General features: G+C 40.1%; 1 protein-coding gene across 5 annotated transcripts in view; it reads right to left on the bottom strand.

Moving 5' to 3' along the window:
• Window positions 1-4,201: 4,201 nt before the first annotated feature.
• PATL1 (PAT1 homolog 1, processing body mRNA decay factor) overlaps window positions 4,202-12,707 on the bottom strand; it is a 28,956-nt gene continuing 20,450 nt past the window's right edge. For all 5 annotated transcript variants that reach the window (XM_070564004.1, XM_070564003.1, XM_070564005.1 and 2 more), the window contains 5 exons: window positions 12,198-12,357; window positions 8,283-8,438; window positions 6,447-6,538; window positions 6,202-6,351; window positions 4,202-5,880 (listed from right to left, as the gene is read on the bottom strand). In XM_070564004.1, the coding sequence (XP_070420105.1) occupies window positions 5,859-5,880; window positions 6,202-6,351; window positions 6,447-6,538; window positions 8,283-8,438; window positions 12,198-12,357 (580 nt within the window). In that variant the 3' untranslated portion in view covers window positions 4,202-5,858. The remainder of the gene's footprint in view (window positions 5,881-6,201; window positions 6,352-6,446; window positions 6,539-8,282; window positions 8,439-12,197; window positions 12,358-12,707) is intronic.

A 12,707-nucleotide genomic window follows, 5' to 3' on the forward strand; every position in this document is an offset into this window, starting at 1 on the left:
TATGTCCACGATGTATTAGGAAAAAAAGTTAAAATGTTTATAATTCTAATTATGGATGCACAGGCGTAGGGAAATCACTTGGGGGACAATACACTAAACTGTTAGTAGTGGTTTTTCTGGGGACAGGACTTTGAGATACTTTCCCTTTGTAAGTTATACGCAGATTTCTCTCTGGTTCTTTAGATTGGTACAAAATCTAAGCAACTTAAGAGATATTCTATTCACAACTGGCAAAGTACACACACTACTGATTACCTAGCTCCTTTCTAGATGTTTCCCAGCTCTCAGGTCTGATTTAGGTTAATATTGCCTTGGAGGAGGAGTTGGGGCTAAGTTGGGGAGTTCGGAGGGTCTTGTGTTCCTTGGAAGAGACTTACATGCAACATTTACAAAATAAAAAGCAAAGCTGAGGCTGTTATGAGACCTGCAATCTATTCACAACCGTGCCTGTGCTGCAAGAAGGAAAAAGGTCAAAACAATGCTATTAGGTAATTTTAAGATACTTATTCCTTAAAGACTTGTTACCTAAAACCTCACATACTAATTTCTTAAGGATCACAATGTTAATACATTTAAATATAGTTTGGCAGAAAAGAAAAAGACAAGATGCCTTCAACCTCCTCACTTTTCCTTCTCACACGATGGACTTCATCGCCCTCCAAAAGTAGAGGGTAGGTGGGATCCAGTTGTCTGTCTCAAATTCAGAGTCATGTGTTGGCCTTCCTAATGATTGACAGGGCAACTTTGGTGAAAGCCAGCTGGCTGACACTTACGGCAAATTGGAATTGAGCAGATCTTTCTGGAGATGGAGCTGGGATCCATCGTGATGCAAGAGTCAGTTTAGAAAAAAATGCAACTTAGTGTAAATTTGAAAACTACTGGGGGACTTATCAAAGTGGTTCTTTGATCCCTCAACTGGTATATCATCTTAAATGTTCAATAATAGAACACCTGCCCACATCTCTCAGGATAACTGCCTTGCTTTCACCTGCCTTTTTCAGACCCAGCGCATTTACCTGCTACAAAGTCCAATCAATGTGCTGGTTCTGAAGTCAAGCACAATTAGAGCAGACACTTTTGCCCTGCTAGAACTTCTCTTCTCCCTAGAAATAGAAGGCTACTATTCTTTAGCAGTTTTTAGAGAATAACACCCCCCCCCCCCCCCCCGCTTTGGTTGTAATAGCAATACATGTTCATTGAAGGCAATTTGGAAAACATAGAAAAGCAGGAACAATAACCTACATAATATCCTCCACAACTCCTCCCTTCAAGGCAACCACTGCTATTTGGTCACCATTGATTGCTTCCCCTCCCCCAACACACAGATTAAGTCATATACATATACAGACTGTATTTTTTTTTTTTTGAGGAAGATTAGCCCTGAGCTAACTACTGCCAATCCTCCTCTTTTTGCGGAGGAAGACTGGCCCTGAGCTAACATCCCTGCCCATCTTCTTCTACTTTATACGTGGGACGCCTACCACAGCATGGCTTTTGCCAAGTGGTGCCATGTCCGCACCCGGGATCTGAACCGGCAAACTCGGGCTGCCGAGAAGCAGAACGTGCGAACTTAACTGCTGCACCACCAGGCGGGCCCCCAGAATGTATTTTATGCTTAACACTATATTCTTAGGATTTTCCTGTGTAACTCAACTCTTCAAGAAAAATTCTTTTTTAAAAATATTTCTTCTAAGAATATACGTAATGCATTTTCTCTATAGAAAATTAGGAAAATACTGAAAATCAAAAGAAAAGAAAGTTCCCACATTCTCACCACCTAGAGATGGACACGAGTAACTTTTAGGAGCATATCTTCTCAATATTTTCTTTTCATCACATATGCATTTTCTTAAAAAAAAAGAATTGGATTCAAAGCATATATATTTTATGCTTTTTCCTCATACTATATCATAAACACTTTCCCAGATTAAATATTCTGCCTTTCTAATAGTCCATGACACACGGATTATCATTTACTTAACCGTTATTGTGATGTTGGACATTCAGATTATTTTTAATTATTCTATTATAAATAATCCGATGATAAGTATCATTACTTTGGAATCTTTCCTTAGGAGATCTCTAAATCCCAATTAATTAGTCAAAGGCTATGAATACTTTTGAAGCTCTTCACATTGCCAAAGCACTTTCAAGAAATGTAGAAATTGGGGCCAGCCCGCAGGTGTAGTGGTTTAAGTTTGTGTGCTCCACTTCACTTGTCGGGGGTTCATGGATTCAGTTCTACATACCACTTGTTAGCCATGCTGTGGTGGAAGCCCACATACAAAAATAGAGGAAGACTGGCACAGATGTTAGTTCAAGGTCAATCTTCCTCACCAAAAAAAAAAAAAAAAAAAAAGGAAAGAAATTTACCCTACCAGTGTGAGTGGTGGCCCCAAATTCTTGCTGGCATTAAAGTGCTTTTTTAATTTGATAGGTAAAAAAATATTTTTGATTACCAGTGGTGGTGTACTTATTCACTTGCACTTTCTTTTGTGAAAATTATTATTCCTAAGTCTGTTACCTATTACTTTTCAGGGTCTTCTTTTTCTTATACAAGGAAATTATACACATTGATGTTTGTTTTTAATTCTGTGCCATATGGTTGTAAATCACTGTAGTGCATCACCTAATTTGATTATTCCTGAGCTAACAACTGTTGCCAATCTTTTTTTTTTCCTCCCCAAATCCTCCCAGTACATAGTTGCATATTTCAGTTGTGGCTCCTTCCAGTTGTGGCATGTGGGACGCTGCCTCAGCATGGCCTGATGAGTGGAGCTGTGTCTGCACCCAGGATCCAAACCGGTGAAATCCTGGGTCGCTGAAGTGGAATGTGTGAACTTAACCACTCGGCCACGGGGCCAGCCCCTGCTCTGAGTCTTAAAAATGACTTTTTAAGCACCTAGAACAGTTTCTGGTATATACTACATGACTCAAGATGCAGTTGGTAGTTATTGTAAGCTATTGTTACATTCACAAAGTAGAAGCATTCACTTCTTAAACTCAGTCCTTTTCTCGTGAAAACATACTACTTACATTGTCTGGACTAGGACTAGTATTTCTCAAACTGTGGAGGAGAATTATAACCTAGACAAGCAGAGCGCATACAAACCCATTCCTTTCTTGGCCTTACCACCAGCTGTGGTGCTTAGGCAAGTCACTGCCCTCTCAGAGCTTCAGACCCCTCACAACTTAGATGCCAGTGCTGGACCACTTCTGACATTCTGAACCTAGTCTTCTGGGAGTGTCAGGGCACCCCGGAGGCCAGTTCCACTCTAACAAGGCAGAGCTACCTAACGAGACCTTACGTTCTTCCACGTAAGAGGTCAGAATAAATCTTTTAGCAGAAGGTAGTTTTATCCCCTCATAGCAATAACATCCTGTATGAATCCCTTGTTCTGCTGCTCTCTAGCATCACTTGTCACCTTGGACAAGCTATTTAACCTCCAGAAGCCTGTCCACTCACCAGGAAAAAATAAGCTTTATGTAAGGAGGCAGCCAACAATGTTAAATTATCTCCCTGTCTCTATCATTTTTAACTTTTCTTATTACCGGTTTTCATCTGAATGCACCGGGGAATGAGACATTCTGCTCCTGTCTCTTGGCCAAGAATCACCTGATCCTGAAGGTCTTGTGAGAAAACATGGGGAGGAAGAGTCAACCACATACACCACAATGGCGGAGAAAGAGACAGAGCCGACTCTTTTGAGAATTTTAGAGTAAAAATGACACTCAAGTCTGAAATAATTAACATGAATTTACTATGAAGAATGACCAACTTTTTCCCCTCTCCTTTGAAGAGATAAATTGTGAGATATAAGTCAGAGCTAAGGAAATACCAACCATGAGGGCAGCTTAAGGCCAAACTGGGCTATACGAAGTCTCTTAAAAAAGTCACATATGCCTAGAGATAGCTGGGATGGAGAAGATACACTGTAGTGTTTCTACTAAAACTTATAATTCTTTTTTGTGGTTAAAATGGGGGTGGCTGAAAGGACCTTCGGTTTTTAAAGGAAGGTTACCATGTAACCTAAGATCTTACCGGTCTCCCTTACAACAAAATAAAAAAGTAAAAACATTAAGTAACAATATCCTTACCAATCCCCAACACCAAGAGGTTTGCCTGTCTATCTAAATATGCTAGAAACACACTAAAAATCATGTTCAGAAGTAACAAGAAAGTAGAAATGTAGGCATACACTTTTTCAAGTATACAATTTGTTTTTATTTACAATGCCCTATAAAAATGTAAATTTAGAAACTTTAATTTTTATTAATTAGAACCAAACAAAAAAGATAAAGCACAGAAAGGAAGAAATAATAATCAAGTATTCACTTGATCAGTTGTGAAGGGAAGGTAAGGAAGGCGCATGGTGGAAAGAGTCAGTAGGTAATGGCAGAGGGAAGCTAGGTAATGTCACTGGGGAACAGCTGGTGGAGCCTGGAGCTACAGAACAGGAAGAAAAGGAGATGGAGAACAAGGACAGCTGGTTATAATGGAGGATTTTACTGTTGTACAATACATGTATGTGCAAAATGTTTATTCCGTTTAAATATTATAACCTGTCCCCCCCACTACATTCGAAAAGGTGAGAACAGTAAAGAGAGTGTCAGGACAGTCATGTAAAATTAATCCAGATTTAATTTTCTTGAGGGCTATAATCACCAGGGATCCAAACCCCGTATCCTGCTTGAATGCTGAATGGGAGAAGGATAAGTGAAAAGGATCACGGTGGGCCGTCCCTGCTAGGATTCAAACCCAGGTCCCAGGCTGCCTGGGAATGGGACTTGGGTCAGAGGAAGTAGCAAGGACAGCAGTTCTGCCCATGGTGTGGAGCAGACTGAAGAGCCAAGCAAACCAAACTTAGCTTCCATGGTTACATTTGGAGGTTTCTACCCAGGACACCAAACGAAAAGAGGGGAGAGAAGGAAAAGCATGGCTTACTGAAGTAGTCTCAGGAAGACAGAGCGAGTGTGCAAAGGCTACACTGTGGAAGCAGGCTCTAAGTTAGGATCGTCTTGAACAATCTTCCATGCACTTGAGGGGAAGGCTCAAGTACACTCTGGCTGTAGCACAGGAATAGTTTTAACTGTGTGCTGTTTCCATTGAGGACAGAAACAAAGGAAATATGGGGAGGAGAGAAAGGACTTCTCAGCCTAGAGTTGGGCATCAGCCAATTAAGAGTTCTGATTTTATTAAATGTGCTGCATACCCTCTATTTATATTAAAATAAGTCGAACCCACCAAGTTAATTACAAGATGGACTAGAAACAGATTAAAAATACATCAGCTGGTTTGTGTTTAGAGGAAGGATGTGTCAACTAAATACTTCTCAATCTAAAACTCATTCTTTACGGATCCTCTGGAGACCACATCAACATATGTAGAGGGGTGTGTGTGCAGGCATACATGTATATTCGTTTCTACTTAATTGGCTCTCCTATAGTCATATTAATATGGGGCAATGAAAAAAGACTTCAATAGGATGAGGGAAGGAATCCTTTGGCAGACTACAATCTACTCTGAACTGGAATAGTGGTGGTGGGATAAAGGGAGAGATTATATTTGTGTCTCTAGGGCAAAGAAAATGCAAAATTGAGAATTGAGTAAAAGTAGGACATGCAGAATTGTAACACAGAAGGTAAGAAGAAACCAGCAGAAGTATCACCCAGCCAAATTTCACAGAGCAGTGGGGAAATACCTGGCATTTAGAGACAACCCCTGTGAACAGGAATCGGTCCCACAAAATGCTTTGGGGAATAAGCTACCTTCCCTCCCTCATTAAAAACACTCCATTGGTGATGGCAGCAGTGCAGGTGGCAGCCAAAAGTAGGTACAGGACACAATTGGAGATCTTTTATCGTATCCCCTGAACTAGCCTATGGGTATAAAGAAAGAGAGAAAGGAAACTTGTTTGTATAAATGAGTTAAAACAGAAAGCAATCTTTTGCATTAAAGTTACATTCTTGTAAGAATTCTCAGAACAAAACAATTACGATATGTCTACCCTTAGCATTTAGTCAACAATGAGGGCGCCACAGCAACCAGGACAGTGTTTTATATCTGGTAGATACTCATATATTTGATAGAAGTCTCTAATTTTTCCCACCAAAAACAGTTTTAAGCCCCCCGACCTCTTCCTCATAACTTGTAAAGTGCCAACTTCAGTGAGATGTGGAACTCTCCTGTTTTAAACTTACTGCAGTTTTGTCTCCAGCAAGTTCAGTTTCTGTCGGTCAACATAGCGAGAAAAGAGGGATACTAGGTTTGTGGGTATAGAGAGTGGCTTGGCCAGGGCTGCCTGGGGGATGCGCAGAAGTTCTTGGGTTGCTGTGAACATCACCTCCGTCCTGACAGGGAAAACCAATAATAACAATATAAGGAAAGAATGAAAAGATTACCTAAAAGAACTTAAAATAAAAGAAGAAACACAGCCGAGACTGACCACTGGTTGTTTTGCGTTGATTCTGCAGCAGGGTCTGAACTCTGTAGGTCTTCCCCACGGCTCAGCACGACGAGGAGCAGTGACAGGCCAAACTACGAGAGGAGACAGAGGGAAGCAACTCAACACTGCACAGAATCCTCCTCCCCCACCGCTGAGGGGTCCCAGTGTTAGACGGGGAGCGGCACCAAATCAGAATGACCCCACTGCTGTGCTCTTCTGTGAAACTGAGCAAAGATGAAACCACCACGAGCTGGGAGGCTGTGCCTTTCTCCTGGCACAGCAGCAACAAGCATAATCAATGGCAACGCAAAGTGCCAGCGCCCAACAGTCCTCTCTGATCTCCACTCTACCCTGAGATGAAAAGCTAATTTTTCCCTGCCTTAGATAATGTGGGATTTAGCTTTTGTCCTATTTACTTAGAACAGAAATGGATTAGAAAGGGAAGTTAAATGTAGATAAATTTTGATACAGAAAATTAAAGTTCATGGAGAAAATAAAACACATTAAACAGAGTAAGATACTTTGAATTAAGAAAAAAGGTCTTAAGACCTGTGGGAAAATGTACAAAGAAAGGTAACTGGAATGATCAGGGTATGAAGAGAAAATTTCCTTAACAAAGGATACACCTATCTGGAAATAGGCTGAGAGAGGATGTTAATAAGAGTCTACAAAATAAAAAGAAAGGATAAACAGATATATTCACCATATCTAGGATTATACATCTTTTAGCAATTGAAATACGTAAAGATTTGTCTTATTAGATTTGTTTTATGCAGTGGGTAGTAAAAGCAGAAAACATGTAGTCTAAAGGGGCACAGAAAGCAAATACAAATAAGGATAAAAAGCACTCAGTTAAATGTATGAATCATAGCTTTAAAAGACCCTAAAGGGAAGCTGAGGATAGTTTGGGATTCCCTGAGACTCCTTTCTCCCTCTATTATATCACATGGCCCTTCATGAGTGCCCACTATGTACCAAGCATTATGCTGAACCATCCACAGCTGTTCTCTCATCTGAGCAACAGGACAACTCGGAAGCCTACACCATCACCTCCACTTACATAGCAGCAAACTGCTCAGCAAAGTGAAGTAATCTGTTCAGGGTCACAAACCTAGAAAGCAGCAGGCAAGGAGTGGACACCGGCTCTCTCTGGAAGCTCATGTTCTTTTTTCTATAGTACATTTCCCCTGAGTCTCTGGATCTTTAACCTGATGTAAATGAAATATGAAATGGGAGGTTCTACTGTTTATAGTCTTACGACAGAGACCACTAATTACCTATCTAATATGCTTTCCTTTGCATATTAGCATTCTGATTTTATTTGTGGTGACAATGGCGTGAACTAAAGGATGTGTTCCAGCCTTCCCTGAAGTTAGGTGTGACATAGACCTGGCCATGGAGATGAAGTAGAAGCTGCTGGTTAGAACTCCTGGAAAAGGTTCAAATAAGGAAGACAGACAGCTGATCCGCAACTTTTGGCCCTCTTCGTGCACCTCTCTTCCTGATGCAAAGTGGAGCCTTGAATTCCACAACCATCATGGACCCTGAGAGGTCATGAGAATGGCAGCCACTGGTAAGGACGGCAGAGAAGGCAGAATGAGGAGCCTGCATCCCTGACGACACTGTGGAGCCACTGTACCAGATTTATTCCATATGAGATACATAAAATTCTACTTTGTGGAAACCACTGTTATTTCTAGCTTGCTACCAGGAGCTTTATGTAACCCCTGAATGAAAGAAGCCTTTTTTTTTTACAAGTTCCCACAGCCACAGCAGCCATTATTTTTATCTAAAATGCAAGTTTAGGAGCCTTGCAAAGCTCAGGGACAAGCCCACCTTGTTCTGGAGCACAGCAGTGAGGTGGGGATTAGAGGGTGCTGGTGCAGCTGCGCTCTGAGGTAGGTTCATCAGCTGTTGCAGAAGGCTGGTGACAGTCACTGATGGAAGATGATAGACGAGGAGAGAGAAGGGACTCAGTAAGCATGGCAGCACCTACAAAAAATAAACAAAAGCATTACATTCTGGCAATTGCTACGTCAGTCACCCTCCATCAGTGGGTATGGACGGAAGGATGCTCAGCTGTATACTCAACTGCCTGAGGCAAGATTTAACAAAAAAGGGTGGACAAGTCCAGAAGGTACTATGAGAGTCTTAACAACAGATTTAAGGTATCTACCGAGAACTTTTTCAACTTAATTTGCATGGGAAACATCATGACTTGTGTGAACCATGGGTGTAAAAGCACTTCTCAAATACAGAGCAAGAGTCATGATAAAACATCAGTATTTTAATTCATTCCACCAATATTTAAATGCCTACAATGTGCCAGACACAGTGGGCTAAAAACAAATATAAACAGGACACAGAGCCCCAGGGATCTGAGGCACACTGGGGAAGACGTGAGTAAACTGGCAATTTCAATATACTGTGAGAAACACTCTAAGACAGGTAAATTCTGAGTGCTCCAGAATTACCGAGAAGTATTTTCAGACTTACTTGTATCTTGTTTTATTTTTATAAAAGCTCAGTGAGGGAATGGAGAAATGATAACCCAATTTTTATGGATTACTAGAGAAGCTCGGTTCAGAGTTACAACGCTCTAGCAGCTAGAACCAGAATCCAAGCCTGCTGAATTGTAGCCTGCCGGTCAACTCTTTCCTTTTGGCCATAGGGCCTAGACTGGGAAGTTAAAACACAGAGCTGCCAATGTAACTGGGTCTTACCAGATGAGAGGAAAGCACGAGTGCTTCCAGGCACTCAGTGCCCATGGGTGAAAAGTGAGGGCTGGTTTTACTTGAAATCGCATCTGAGGAGGAGAGTAGACTACTTTTTGTGATCTATTTCTCTAAATAAACAAAGCTCTAAAAATTAAAGCATTTTAAAACATATACCAAAGTACAAAGAACAGTGCAATGAAGTCCATGCACTCATCACCTAACGTCAACAATTAAATCATCAATATTTTGCCAGTCTTATTAAATCTTTGTCTCTCCTATATTCTATCATTTCATTCATAAATACTTCAGTTTGTATCTCTAACAAAATCTCTCACATTACTGCATCTAGCAAAATTAACAGTAATTCCTTAGTATCATCTAATGTCTACTTCAAATTCAAATTTCTCCAATTGTCTCACAAATGTCTTTTAGCAGCTGATTTATTCTAATCATGATTCAAACAAGATCCACACATTGCATTTGGCTGGTAAGGCTTAATCTGTTAATAGGTCCTTTGTCACTGCTCATCTCCTTTTCTCATGCCATTTGTTGAAGAAACTGGGTCATTTGTCCCATTGTTTGGATCTGGCTAATTGTACCTCTGTGGTGTGACTTAAGAGGCTGCACTATCCTCTGTTTTTTCCATAAAAACTGATAGTTAGAATTTGATGTTTGATTAGATTCCAGTTCAATGGGGCAGGGTGGGGGAGGGGAACAAGAAAACGTCAAGGATAGAGCTGTGTGCTTTCGATGTATCGCGTCAAGCAGCACAGAGAGTCTGGTTGTTGTCCCCTTCTTAGTGAGGTTAAAAGTGATCAGTGGGTTCAGGCGTTGTCAGCCTGCTCCAACCATTAAGTTCCCCCATCCACCTTATACCTAATGCTTTTAGCACCAGTAATGAGTGCTGTCCAGACTGACTCACTGATTGCTTTTCCATTAGGGATTGTAAAGTTGTGATTTTTCTAATTTTATCATTTCTTTTACATTTATTAGCTGAAATTCTTCTATGATGAATTTTCTATTATCAACTCTCTGGGTTACCATGACATTTGGTTGTAATGGAAAGGCAGAATAAATGCTTGATTCTTTCCATTATTTACTAATTTCCAGAATAATGAGTTGATAGCCTAGCAATCTCTGAAGGTGATTAATGTATTTTTTGGTATCATTATGAACTCATTAAATATATTTGATACATTTTAATCCACTGTGTAATTTTTCTTTCTGATACAAATTATCCTATTTTTGACCAAAAGGAGCCCTTCAAGTTGATTTGTACATCTTTTACACAGGACCCTAGTAATCTTTCAGACTCCTTGCCTTCTGGCACAAGATATTCCAGGATTATCACATATGTTTTATGCCTCAGACTTGGAATCAGCTATTACTTCAAGGCAATGGTAAGTAGAGATGTGGTCTATTACTCTTTAATGCATATAGGTAAAAACGCAGCCTCTATATATAACCAAGTTTTCCTCACTACTAGGGAAGTTCCACTAAGGCAGGCATCTTCGAATTCCTAGCTCCTAGCACCTATATCCAGGACCTAAAAGAGTGCCTGGTACAAAAGAGTCCCATAAATATTTGCTGAATGAGTAAGCTCTCCCAAACTTATTTCCACTGGTGAGTTCCTCTGAGACTGTGATGAGTGAGTGCCTGCCTCATTACCTACAACAATTTATATGCTGTAAAATAGCTGTTAAGTCTTGTCTTCTACTTTCTAGGATGACATCAGCTCTTTAAGCTTTCCTTCAACCCATTTTTCATTCTTGAAATGAATGAATACTTTAAAGTACACTTTAAAAAGTGTACTTGTCTCACCCCACTTCACTTTTCCCAATGATGAGACCTAAACTTCACATTCATTTCTTCTGCAGACACTAAAATTTTAAGAAGGAATTTTTTCAACTCATTATTTCAGAAGGAACAATTTCCAACTCTTTCGTGTCATATTACTTTAATTTCAGCATGACTTGTTTTCTGGGAACTATTATCAGATGGTTATTATTCAACTTGTAGTCTACTATATCAGGTTCACTCTCATGAATTCTTTTTTTTTTTTGAGGAAGATTAGCCCTGAGCTAACATCTTCCGCCAATCCTCCTCTTTTTGCTGAGGAAGACTGGCCCTGAGCTGACATCTATGCCCATCTTTCTCTACTTTATATGTGGGATACCTACCATAACATGGCTGCTGAGCGGTGCCATGTCTGCACCCAGGAGCTGAACTGGCGAACCGCGGGCTGCGGAAGCGGAACGTGTGCACTTAACCACTGAGCCACTGGGCTGGCCCCACTCTCATGAATTCTATTATCTGATTCTCACACTTAAAAATACTGGTCATTTGTTCTAGCCTTATCAATTTCTTGCTTTCAACTTCTAAGACTATTCTAAATTCTGCTAATCTTTCAAGCATTTTTTTGACAGGGATAAGCGGAGAGTAACTCTTACCAAGAGTTAATTTGTAAACTTGATAATCATGTTTCAAATTCTAGCCTTGTTTAGATGATGGTAAAAGTTATTTAAAAGCACTGGCCCAGTTCCTGTGGGACACCATTCAACTAAGTCTACAGGCAAATGTTAAGTTACTGGTAACAACCCAATTAGTGATACTTTATATCCAGTAAAGTAGACAAGACCATAAATTTGCAAACCTCACTGAGCATCAGATTCAGGTGGGGACATTGTTACAGATTTCTGATCTTTCCTCTGTAAATTCTGATTCAGCATGTTTGGGGTAGGGCTGAATTATCTGCTTCCCAAGTAATTCTGATACAGAACACAGCTTCACAATTATGTCAAATAAGATGAAAATACTGCTTTTCTCATGTTTGGGAACATGGTCTGTTGTACCAAAAATGGGATTAAAAATATAGGCCCGAAGTAGTTAGAGTTTTGCTTTAAATAATCAAGTCATACTGCCAAGGGGTAGACAAAACAACACAGAAGGGAAGAGGGGAGGAAAAGAAATTCGGATTCTAGACTTTTCTCAACTATGAAGACCCAAAGGAGAGCCGTCCCACATGGTGGATCACCTCATCTTGTGCATCCTTCTTGATGAGGAAAGGGAGGCTCCTAGCTGTTGTCATGAGAATGTCAGCTGCTTGCTCTGTGGAGAGGAAAGGAAGAATGCGGGCAACCATTCTCTTCCCTTTTCGGATACACATGATCTGTACAAAGTGGTCATCACTTGGCCTGCAGGGGAAGAAAAATGCTAACTTCAGTCAGCAAGAACAATGTAAAAAATCCTTTTTTTCCTGCTTACGTGTTACTGAATGAATATACTGCATTCATTTTCACTCTACAATTATCTGTACTACAAAATAGTGAGAATTACTTCTCCAACTCTCAACCAAATAACAAAAAGTAATTTTTCAAGTTTCACAAATGTAGAAAACCATCATTTCACAAATTTTGCATTAAAAAAACCTGGTCAAACTCTATACATTAACTTCCTTTATTAACTTTTAAGTAACTACACAAATAACATGGTTAATACAGCAAAGTTTGAAAATACATATAAGCAAAAAGAAAAACATTAATAA

This window comes from Equus przewalskii, chromosome 11, assembly GCF_037783145.1.
Source record: "Equus przewalskii isolate Varuska chromosome 11, EquPr2, whole genome shotgun sequence".
In the NCBI taxonomy this organism is placed as follows: domain Eukaryota; kingdom Metazoa; phylum Chordata; class Mammalia; order Perissodactyla; family Equidae; genus Equus; species Equus przewalskii.